The sequence below is a fragment of the Scyliorhinus canicula genome, chromosome 18 (assembly GCF_902713615.1).
Source record: "Scyliorhinus canicula chromosome 18, sScyCan1.1, whole genome shotgun sequence".
Taxonomy (NCBI): domain Eukaryota; kingdom Metazoa; phylum Chordata; class Chondrichthyes; order Carcharhiniformes; family Scyliorhinidae; genus Scyliorhinus; species Scyliorhinus canicula.
In genome coordinates this window covers 5754300-5766336 of record NC_052163.1, presented here as the reverse complement: position 1 = coordinate 5766336, position 12037 = coordinate 5754300, and the positions used below count along the sequence as shown (strand labels likewise).

The following is a 12037-nucleotide window of genomic DNA, read 5'->3' as shown; positions in this document are numbered from 1 at the left end:
CACATTGTCTTGCCTGCGATTCCAACTGCTGCTCCACCCTATCCAAAGTCACGCGAATGGGTGCCACCTCCACTTCAATCGCTTTGGACAGGTTCTCCAACATCACCAGTCTTTGCTTCTGCAATTCCCCTTGCAAGGAATTCGGCTAACGTGTTCATTGGGAAGGCATCGACGGCCTGGAGGGCTCTGCCATTTTCTCATTCACTCTGCCACAAGGGACTTCTGAGTCTGATTAGGGGCCTTTATTCGACCTCTGTCTGGTGTAGTATCCCAGAGACATCCCACACCAGAGGAGAAACCAACAAACTTGAATTAGTCCATCTTTCTTCCCAAAACTACGCCTGTTCACCAAGCAAAAAGGGCCAAAAGCCAAGGTGACCGCTCACCACCTAGCCGCCACCAGAAGTCCCGATCATCAATATCTCAATTGTATTTACCCATCTTAATTTTGTTAAATAGATTTCACAGTTGGCCCCACTTTCTCTCCCTGTTCAGCCTCATTGCTGTGGAAGATCTTAACCCTTAAGTGGCATCAATTCTTTTGTATATTTCTGTACACCGTGATCTCTTGTGTCGATACACGTAAGCAGTCAGAGGCAAATGTGATCCTTTACCAGTGGTATAGTTTGAGCTGGGCATGCAATCAAATGTTGTGGCAATGTTTCATTTTGCAAGCAACTGGTAAAATTGTCATCCTATAATTGCACCTTCCTACCAAAGAAGCATGTTCAGCCGAATGCAGATGTAATTATTGTAGCAAGTCTGCAGTGGATATAATTTACAACGAAGATTGATGGAAATGATGTAGAGCGTAGATATAACTCGAGAGTTTGTTCATCCCATCAAGCCCAGGCCAGTGCTTTGAAATAGTTTTCCAGGTAGTCCAGCATGTCCGCTGTTTGCCCATGGCCCCGTTTTCTTTTTCTCCTCCAGGTATTTATCCAATTCCTTTTTGAAAGTTACTGTTGAATTTGCTTCTGATCTTGCGCATTGCATTTAAGATTGCATCTCGAACCAACTGCGGCAGCAATTTGGCCTGACCAAAATGTCGGACAAGGCTCCAATCTGCAACAACCATAGGTTCACACCAGCACTGACTGACGCCACCTTCAAAAGGTGGAGGCAGGACGGAGGGACACTGACAGTCAGGGACCTATACACGGACGGCAGGATCACTACACTGGACGAACTGACAGAGAAATTTTGGCTAGCCAGGGGGAACGAGCTACGGTATCTGCAGCTCAAAAACTTCTTACAGAAGGAGACAAGGATGTACCCACAACCGCCACGACAGACACTACTGGAAGACCTACTGGACGCAAGTATCCTAGATAAAGGGAACTGTAGCGACATGTATGACCGACTGGTAGAAAGGGACGACACCGTACTGGACGCAACAAGGAAGAAATGGGAGGAGGACCTGGGGATTGAGATAGGGTGGGGACTCTGGAGCGAGGCACTGCATAGGGTCAACTCCACTGCCACGTGCGCAAGGCTCAGCCTGACGCAACTAAAAGTGGTACATAGAGCCCACTTAACAAGAACCCGTATGAGTAGGTTCTTCCCGGAGGTGGAGGACAGATGTGAACGGTGCCAGAGGCCCGGCCAACCACGCCCACATGTTCTGGTCTTGCTCCAGACTTGTGGAGTACTGGACAGCCTTCTTCGAAGCTATGTCCAAAGTGGTGAGGGTGGAGCCATGCCCGATAGTGGCGGTCTTCGGGGTTTCAGACCAGCCAGATCTATTCCTGGGGAGGAGGGCGGACTCCCTTGCCTTTGCCTCCCTGATCGCCCGCCGTAGAATCCTGTTTGGCTGGCGGTCAGCAGCACCACCCAGAGCTGCAGACTGGCTGTCCGACCTCTCGGAATCTCTCCAAATGGAGAAAATCAAATTCGCCATCCGAGGGTCAGACGACGGCTTCCACAGAACGTGGGAGCCATTCATGCAACTGTTCCGGGACCTGTTTGTGGCCAACGAACAAGAGGAAAAAATGGTTGGGAGTCGGGGCATGAATAGGAGAGATTGACTGGAGGGGGGGGGGAGAGACGGCTAAACCTGAGGAGGGAGGGGCGAACCACGGGGGGGGGGGAAGACAGCTAAACCTGGGGAGAGGGAAGCGAACCGTGGAGGGGGGGGGGCGGGAGAGGAGGGCCAGCGGGGGGGGCAGGGAAGCGGGAGCCGGAGGGAGGACACGGGATGCCAAAACGTGCATGACATCTCCAGGAGCGGGGAACGAGGAAACTGGAGATGGAGGACGGGAGAAGTGGGGGGCGAGCGTGGGACGGCAGCGAGACCCGTCTGGGAGGGGTGGGCGACAACAACACACAGTACAGCCAAATATCGCACGCTGTGATTCTCTCCCCAGCACCCAAAGGTGTGCTTGCCCCCCCCCCCCCCCCCCGCAGGCAGTCGCCTACTAATGGGGTGTGGGTAATTTTGCCAGATGTACAGAGCTGCCGCTGTCGAGCTGGTGCACAATACCCCACCAGTTATTCCATTTCATATGTTATTGTATTTTTTTTAATGTTGGGGTATGCCCTTCTCCTCTAAATGTGTGTATATGTGTTTCTTATTCTGTGTACATAACAGTTATCATACCTTGTTCAAAAAAACCCAATAAAAACATTTATTAAAAAAAGATTGCATCTCGATTCATTAAAACAAATCCTCCTGCCGCCTCTGGTTCTCTTTGTCAATCATGTTAAATCTGTTCTTCGGTTACCAATCCTGCTGGAAACACTTTTGCCTTTAATTACTGATCTTTGAACAGCTCAATTCTCCTCTTGACCTTCAGTGCTCACAAACAGAATAGCCCCAAGATCTCTTTTTTTTAAAAAAATTACCCAATTCATTTTTTCCAATTAAGGGGCAATTTAGCAAGGCCAATCCACCTAGCCTGCACATCTTTGGGTTGTGGGGGCGAAACCCACGCAAACACCAGGATAATGTGCAAACTGCACACGACAGTGACCCAGAGCCGGGATCGAACCTGGGACCTCGGCGCCGTGAGGTAGCAATGATAACCCATTGTGCTGCCCTCGCCCCAGCATCTCTAGCCTCTGTACATAACCTGTAGTCTGGTACCATTCTAGTAAATACATGTTGGATGTAAAAAGTAATTTTAATAGCGGTCTATAAAATGCATTGGTTTGACCCATCCAGCAATTTCAAGAACTTCCAACAATCCCTCCTCCGAAGTTGACTAAGTGCTTAAGATCACTTTCCTTGGTAGCATAATGGTTAGCATTGCTGCTTCACAGCTCCAGGGTCCCAGGTTTGATTCCTGGCTTGGGTCACTGTTGTGTGCGGAGTCTGCACATTCTCCCTGTGTCTGCGTGCATTTCCTCCGGATGCTCCGGTTTCCTACCACGAGTCTCGAAAGACGTGCTGTTACGTGAATTGGGACATTCTGAATTCTCTTCCTCTCTCTCCCCCCCCCCCCCCCCCCCCCGTGTACCCGAACAGGTGCTGGAGTGTGGTGACTAGGGGATTTTCACAGTAACTTCATTGCAGTGTTAATGTGTCTACTTGTGACATTATTATCTTATCTTATTATCTTATCAGTTGGGTTGGATGACCTATTTCAGTGCTCTCGTCTAGAATGTCATTCTTTGGTAACTTTATTGACGTGTTTAAAACCAATTTCCGACCATATTTGACTTTTTTTTCATGATCCAAGCACCATTTTCATTAGATCTTGGTTGTCCAAAGAAGGAGTTTTTTAAAGAAATGTTTTTAATTTGTTTCTTTTACATATTATACACTATACAAGCAGTAAGGGTAACTCAATGTACATATCAATTTCCCCACCACCTCATTCGTTGTTTCAGGGTCCTTTACAAGTGGGCAGTGCCCCCCCCACCCCCCAACCACACACACTTTTGTTGCCCCCCCCAACCCCTGTTCAGCCTTCCCCTGGGGATTTATTTTCTTGTGTTCTTGTTCGATGCCTCTGTGTCTTTTGTTTTCTGGCCTCCCCCTTTTTCTGGCGGCCTCCTCTTTCCCCCCCACCCCACCCCCTCCATTTCCTCGCTGCTCCCAGTGGTCCTGTGTCCCGTAGGCTTCAGTGCCCCCCCCCCCCCCCCCCCTATCTATTGCCTATCGGCTTCAGACAGGTATTGGAACAAGTTGGTGCATGGCCTCCACGCTTTGAGGAAGCCCTCGTCCGACCCTCGGATGGTGTACTTGCTGCAAAGCCCGCCCTATTTCCGTCCATACCCCTGCCTCCCATTTTTCCCGCTTTTCAGCCAGTTGGGAGCGCCTCCTTTCTAAAAGTCGTCCCCACAGTTTTCCCTCCCCATTCTGTCCGGATCCAGTAACTCCTCTAGCATTGTGCTTTTCAGGGTTCATGGGTATGTAGTCGCATCCCTGCAGATAAATGACCTGTAGATGTTGGAATTTGTTCCCATTTGGTGTGTCCAGTATCTCCGTCAGCTCCTAGGTTGCTAGTCTGTCACCCGTGTAACAGTCCCTAACCGTCAGTATCCCCCCCGTCATGTCTCCACCTCTTGAAAGTGGCGTCTAGCATGGCTGGTGTAAACCTATGGTTGCCGCAGATGGGGGCCACGAGACGTCCAGCCTCGCCCATTCCATGTTTGGGTCCTTTACCCATCCCCTCGCTCTTTCCACTATAGCTGCCCACTGGTAGTATTGCAAGTTCAGGAGGGCCGCCTTGAGGATGTAAATCGGTGTGGATCTGAATAGGAAGAGGAACCTGGACAGTACATTCACCTTGATCGTCTGCACCCTCTCCACCTGGACAAGCAGGATTTATCCCACCTCTGAAGGTCCTTTTTTACTTCCTCCGCCAGACTGGTCAGATTCCGCTTGTGGATCCGTGTCCAGTCGTGGACAATCTGGATCCCAGTGAATTTCCAGGTAGTGGAATTTGTTTTGGGCTATTTTAAGTGGTAGGCCCCTCCAGCTCTGCCTCTGCCCCTCCCCCTCTCAGGTTCACCGGGAAAACGTTGCTTTTGCCCTGGTTCAAAGAAAGAGTCTTGAGACGAGTGCGAAAATGAGCATTCTGATTCTCGCAATAACCAGATCAGACTGATAAAATGCACCTGCCCTGCTGTACAGGCACATCATTTTGATCTGAGATCTAGCACCCAGGATAGATCAGATAAATTTATATGAATATTGCCTGACTTTACTGAAATCTGAAGTTGATTTTTTTGTTAATATAACTTCAAAATTTGCCAATCTTTTTCTTAAGTTTTTAAAGTTGATGTGCTTTTTGCTGAATTGCATCTAATTCCGTCTCTGAACTCTAGACGATCTAAAATAGTCATACGGGATTATTAAATATGGAATAATCACCATGCTGCCCAGGGCCCCAGGAGAACTCCAAAAACTGAAGAGTAGGAGAGATCAGGTAAAGCAGGAAGTTTTGATTAAGTGGCATGGTTTGGCTTTTAAAAACCTTGCAAGAGGGCAGGAAGATGAGTGCTGGAAATAGAGATTCTTCTTACAGGATTCTGAGACGTCAAGTCATTTCAATATAGAGAGAAAAATAGAAGTACAGAAACAATAGGGCACTAATAGGAAATTTCAAATTAACTGGGAGAGAATCTGAAAAGTATGGAGGGAGCAGAATTCTAATGCATTCAGGAGAATCAACAACAAACCCAATAAGAGAATAGCAGTTCTGGAATTAGCTTTAGGGGGATGCTAGGGTATCAGTGGCAGAGCATTTTGACCATAAGTCAGAATGATTTAGCATAAATATGGAAAAGGACAACGATCAGGAGGAAAAAAAAGTTATTAATTGAAGCAGGGCTAATTTTACTAAATAAGCTAAGATGCGATTTAATAAAGGTGGACTGGAGACAGCTGTGTTAAAAAAAATTATGGTCGACACTGGAGGTGGAAATAGCAAGCGGTCAAAAATATACTCCCACCACGGAAAAGGGTTGGGTTCCCATAGCGAGAGCTCCTTGGGTGTCAGGGAGCTTACAGGCATAAGGCGAAAAAAGGATACTGAGGAAGCACAAAGGCTGACAGACAGTGCAGGGATACAATTGAGGGGCACAGATGATAGAATTTACAGTGCAGATAGAATAGACAGGAAGAACTCTCCCCCTGGTGGAGGGATCAACGGCCAGAGGTCACAGATTTAAGGTAAGGGGCAAGATGTTTAGTGGGGATGTGAGGAGGGAGGTGGGAGTCTGGAACTCGCTGCCTGAAAGGGTGGAGGAGACAGAGACCCTCAGAACATTGAAGAAGTATTTAAATGTGCATCTGCGATGCCAAAGCAGACAAGGCTATGGGCCAAGTGCTGGGAAATAGGTTTAACATAATTAGCTGGTTGTTTTTGACTGACGCAGACCTGAAGGGCCTTTTCTGTGTTCCAGACCTCAATGGCTCTTGGAAATTCGAAAATCAAAGAGGAGAACTTGGCAATATTGGCAAGTAAGATCAGAGAAGGCCCAAAGATGATTTAAATCCATCAGGAGCAAGAGGATAACTAAGGAAAAGGGGCTTGTCAGAGACCAAAATAGAGGTGGAAGATGTAGGCATGATTTTTAATACACTCTTCACAATCTGGGAAGGACAATGCAGACATTGTAAAGATGTGAAATATTGAGTGGGATAAACATCAGGGAAATATTATTTTTGGTATCTTTTGGTATCACCAGGCAGGAATGAAATGTACATTGGGCTGTCAAGGTACTGGCGAGACCACATCTGGAGCACTGAGAAGTTTTAATAATAATCTTTATTGTCACAAGTAGGCTTACATTAACACTCCAACAAAGTTACTGTGAAAAGCCCCGAGTCACCACATTCTGCGCCTGTTCGGTACACAGAGGGAGAATTCAGAATGTCCAATTCACCTAACAAGCACGTCTTTTGGGGCTTGTGGGAGGAAACTGGTGCACCCGGAGGAAACCCACACAGACACGGGGAGAACATGCAGACTCCTCCGCACAGACAGTGACCCAGCGGGGAATCGAACCTGGGACCCTGGAGTTGTGAAGCAACAGTGCTATCCACTGTGCTACCGTGCCTTATTTAAGGAAAGATATCATCTCATTGGAGCAGCTTCAGAGCAGGTTCACGAGGAAGATACCCGGTATGGAAAGATTGTCTTAAGAGCAAAGATTAAACAGGTTGGGACTCACTGGAATTTAGACGAATGAAAGGTGATCTCATTGAAACATATCGGATTCTTAAGGGGCTCGACAGGGTGAATGCTGAGCGGATGTTTCCTCCAATGGAAGGGTCTCGGACCAGAGGGCATAGTCTCAGAATAAAGGGGTGTCTGTTTAAGACTGAGATAAGGAATTTCTTCCCTCAGAGGGTGGTGAGTCTTTGGAGCTGTGGGGTAATGCCAGAGAATTGGAGGACGTCTGCCAGTGTACCATTTCAGCGGGGGCAAAATAAACGTGAGTCATTACAGGGTAATCAGCCTAACCCCTGGGAAAAATATAGAGCAAAAAAATCAAGGACAGTATCCGAAGGTGCAGTTTGATCAAAGCAGTATAGTTAAAAGTTTATTCAATGGAGGATCATATATTTGACGTCTACATGGATTTAAGCATGACTTTTGACAAGCTCTTAAACCTGGCACACGGTCAGATAAGCCTATGGGATCCCAGAGTGACAGCTGGTGACTGTGGAGCTTATACATTCTCCCCATGCCTGCGTGGGTTTCCTCCGGGTGCTCCGGTTTCCTCCCACAGTCCAAAGATGTGCAGCTTGGGTGGATTGGCCATGCTAAATTGCCCGTAGTGTAAGGTTAATGGGGGGATTACGGGTATACGGGTTACGTGGGTTTGAGTAGGGTGATCATTGCTCGGCACAACATCGAGGGCCGAAGGGCCTGTTCTGTGCTGTACTGTTCTATGATTCTATGAATTGCCCCTAGGTAGCCAGAGGTTAGGTGGGGTTTCCGAGAGAGGGCGGGTGATTGGGCCTGGGGGGCGGGGGAGGGGTCAGTGCAGACTCGATGGGCCGAAAGGTTCCCTTCTGCACTGTAGGGATTCTGTGATTCCAGTCAGAGGCAGGGCGCCAACTCTTAAAGTTCTCAATGAGGAGGAGGGAATGTCATAAATGGTGTTCAAATTAAGAATAGCGCTGATAGGTATAAAGAGAAGCTAGGAGGCACGGCAACCGGAAACACAGAATTAAGGTTGTTGTCAAGACAGCGAAAGTCAAAATCAAAAATATTTTAGTGCAGTCAGCTGTTCTGATCTGGAATGCACTGTGTGAGCAGCATGGTGGTGCAGTGGGTTAGCCCTGCTGTCTCACAGCGCTGAGGACCTGGGTTTGATCCTGGCCCTGGGTCACTGTCCGTGTGGAGTTTGCATATTCTCCCCGTGTTTGCGTGGGTTTCACCCCCACAACCCAAAGATGTGCAGGCTAGGTGGATTGGCCACGCGAAATTGCCCCTTAATTGTCTCATTCTATGAATCTCGCTATCAATCTCCCACATATACCTTGAAGTAGACCACTGGAATGGCTCAGTTCTCAGGTGAGGTATATTGTGTGGGTCAGAGAAATGTCCCCACCCTGAACAAACCCCCCCCCCCCCCCCCCCCCCCCCCGGCCTGCCCTCATCATCCTGCCCTTGTGGCTGTCCTTCCTGGGTGAACTTTGACACCAAATCATGACAGGCAATTTGACTGTGGAAGACTTCATAGAAAGTCCACTCCTGTCCCAAGCCTGGAAGGCGTCTGGTTATTTGTGCTTCAGCATCAATAAGGGCAGTGCTTCTGCCTCTGGGAAGCTGAAAATATATATTTTTTAAAATATGAAATGGATAAACTAACGAATCAGTTAAACGCTGACATTTAATCCATCACCTTGGGGACTTCCTGATAAGCAAAGAAAGGATCGCAACCTGAAAGAAACAAGCAAAAAAAATATCAATATGATTGAGCCATCACCACCTTGCCCTGCACCAGGAGTGCCACCAGGTTGTGAAATAATGGCAGCTGTCCCATATGATTTGCCTTTCAGTTTGTCTGCATTCCAAATCGTGGTGCAGAAGGGAATGGTTTTGAGGAACTGCTTCAAAGTAGTCTTTCCCATTCTGTCCCTGTTCTCCGGGGTGTACAGTCCCAACCGCGCCTCACTCGGGCAACAAGTGTTCAGAATTGAATTGGAACAGATAACAGAAGCTCATCTTCTGGCCAAGTCACTGGGCCACAGATGGAGAAGTTGGGTCAGTCGAGTGGGTTATGCGTTCCGAACCCAGAGTGCAGCAGACACCCTGTGGCCATCTACTCGGCTCAGAGTGAGGAATCTTCATCCAGACCAGGAGTGACTCCCTTGGGTATTGCAGAATATTTTCTGTGTGCGACGCCCTGTTCTGAGTCTGGCCCATCACATTCTCCTGTTATCATCACTTCTGCTTCCGCCTCAATGAAGCTTCAACTGAAAAATTAAAAAAGTATTAGTTGGTCAGACTGCACACTGGGAAACTAGCTTGACTGTGTTCACATGGCCTTACTGCAGCTTATTTTGCGATGCTATGTTTTCATCGTTATTTTGTAAAGGTTGGGAAGAGCTGAGATTTTATTGAGTAAGAAATGTAGCTGCTGGGGGGGCCCAGGCCCGGTCCATTCTGTACTGGGGGGGTCCCAGGCTCGGTCCATTCTGTACTGGGGGGGGTCCCAGGCTCGGTCCATTCTGTACTGGGGGGGTCCCAGGCTCGGTCCATTCTGTGCTGGGGGGGTCACAGGCTCGGTCCATTCTGTGCTGGGGGGTCACAGGCTCGGTCCATTCTGTGCTAGGGGGGTCCCAGGCCTGGTCCATTCTGTGCTGGGGGGGTCCCAGGCTCAGTCAATTCTGTGCTGGGGGGTCCCAGCTCAGTCCATTCTGTGCTGGGGGGTACCAGGCCTGGTCCATTCTGTGCTGGGGGGTACCAGCTCAGTTCATTCTGTGCTGGGGGGTACCAGGCTCAGTCCATTCTGTGCTGAGGTAGATGGGGCAGTTATAAGAGCCATCACAGTCTGCCCTTCAGCCACAGGACGAGTGGTTAGTCTGGAAAATTGGACAATGCATCATAGTTCAACCGGTTGAAGTACGATGACCAACGTAGGCCAATATTTTCCAATGCTGCAATCATATGCAAAGAAAGGCACAGAATCATTTCCAGTTCAGGCAGGCCATTTGGCCCATTGGGTTTTGGACAAGCCCAATAATACTGTCAATTTTAGCCCTGGCTCTTTCGACCAAACTTTTTTCAATATAAATTTAGAGTACCCAATTCATTTTTTTTCCCAATTAAGGAGCAATTTAGCATGGCCAATCCACCTACCCTGCACCTCTTTGGGTTTTGGGGGTGAAACCCACGCAGACACGGGGAGAATGTGCAAACTCCACACAGACAGTGACCCAGAGCCGGGATCGAACCTGGGACCTCGGCGCCGTGAGGCTGCAGTGTGACTGCCCCTCCCTCAAGCTAACTTAACATTGGCCAGATACTGGGGGAGCTCAAACGGATGTTTTCAACCAGCAGATGTTCCGTCTCACCCGTATAATCCTGGGGGGACATCGGTTTGAAAATCACGTCTTTAAAAGCCACAATCCATTCATTGAGGTCTTGGTCATCCTGACAGGTAAACACAAACTTCCTCTCGGGCGTCTCGATCGTTATCCCCAACCTCCACTTGTTGCCCTTCATGCCGGGCGGCAAGCCCTCTGTCACATTATACCCGTACTCCGAGTGTCCGATGAACACTTCCCCTTGTGCATAAGCATCCTGTGAGAAAGAGATTGTGTTTATCCACTGCCTTTCATCATGTCCCAAAGCTTTTGACAGCCAGTTAAATACTTCTTTTTTTAAAAAAAAGTAATCCTAGGAAACGCAGCAGCTAGTTTGTGCATAGTATGATCCCACACACTGCAATGTGATGATCACAAGATAATCATTTTTAAAAATAAATTTAGAGTACCCAATAATTTTTCCAATTAAGGGGCAATCTTAGTGTGTTCAATTCACCTAACCTGCACATCTTTGGGTTGTGGGGGTGAGACCCACGCAAACATGGGGAGAATGTGCAAACTCCACACGGACAGTGACCCAGGGTCAGGATTCGAACCCAGGTCCTCAGCGCCGTGAAGCAGCAGTGCTAACCACTGGAGACGGACCGTGTGAAGGTGGGAGAAGGGTGGAAATTAGAAAAAAAGTGGATGAATTTTCCCAGTTTCAGGATGAGAGCAGGAAGGGGTACCGATACAGCCATCAATCTACAGCAGAAAGGAGTTGGAAGCAAGGAACTTAAGTCAGACTGGAACAAGGAAAGTTGCACATGTCTGATAAAAACGCAGGCAGCGATGATCCATGCCGATATCCACAGTCACAACCCTTGTTTGGAGGAGCTGAGTGGCAAAGTTTTTCAAAATGAAAACAAGTTCAGCCAGATGGAGGAGAGTGGTGGCGATTCGAGGAGGAAACAGAGAACATTCAGGCTACCCTAGTGGGGCAACAAAGTGTAGAAATAGTGGGAGTCACTGGTGAAAGGAAGTGGTTAGGGTCAGGAAACTGCTAAAGTGGCAGAGGATGTTGAAAGAGGCACAGATGTGGGTGAAAAGAAACTGGAGAGGGAAGAAATATAAGAGTCCATAATAATAATAATCGTTATTAGTGTCACAAGTAGGCTCACATTAACACTGCAGTGAAGTTACTGTGAAAAGTCCCTAGTCGCCACATTCCGGCGCCTGTTCGGGTACACAGAGGGACAATAAGAAGGAATCAGTTCTGTGGGCAGGAACAAACGAATCAATATCTGGGGTGGATCTCAATTTGGGAGACTATGGGCGGGATTCTCCGCTAGCCGGCACCTATTTCGCAATCGGCGATCGGGCGGAGAATCCCATTTTACAACCGATCGGGGACGGAGTTTATTTTCGGATGCTCTGTCCCCTCCAAAACGGCATCATCGGGGAGTACGCCGCACACCATTGCGACAGCGTCAGGGTATCACCTCAAGACCCTCCCCCGATGCTCTGCCCCCAATGGGCTGGCTTCTTGATGGCGTGGTTCTCTTGTGCTTTGAGTTTTCGTGAACTGTGTCCAGCGCCACC

The 12037-nt window shown here is 48.4% G+C and overlaps 1 protein-coding gene across 1 annotated transcript in view; it reads right to left on the bottom strand.

Annotated features, from left to right (window-relative positions):
* Nucleotides 1-8778: 8778 nt before the first annotated feature.
* The window catches only part of adap2 (ArfGAP with dual PH domains 2), a 41224-nt gene continuing 37965 nt past the window's right edge, over nt 8779-12037 (bottom strand). Inside the window, exons 10-11 of the mRNA XM_038776937.1 lie at nt 10484-10712; nt 8779-9382 (exon numbers count right to left, since the gene is read on the bottom strand). Coding sequence (XP_038632865.1) covers nt 9351-9382; nt 10484-10712 — 261 coding nt within the window. The 3' untranslated portion in view covers nt 8779-9350. The remainder of the gene's footprint in view (nt 9383-10483; nt 10713-12037) is intronic.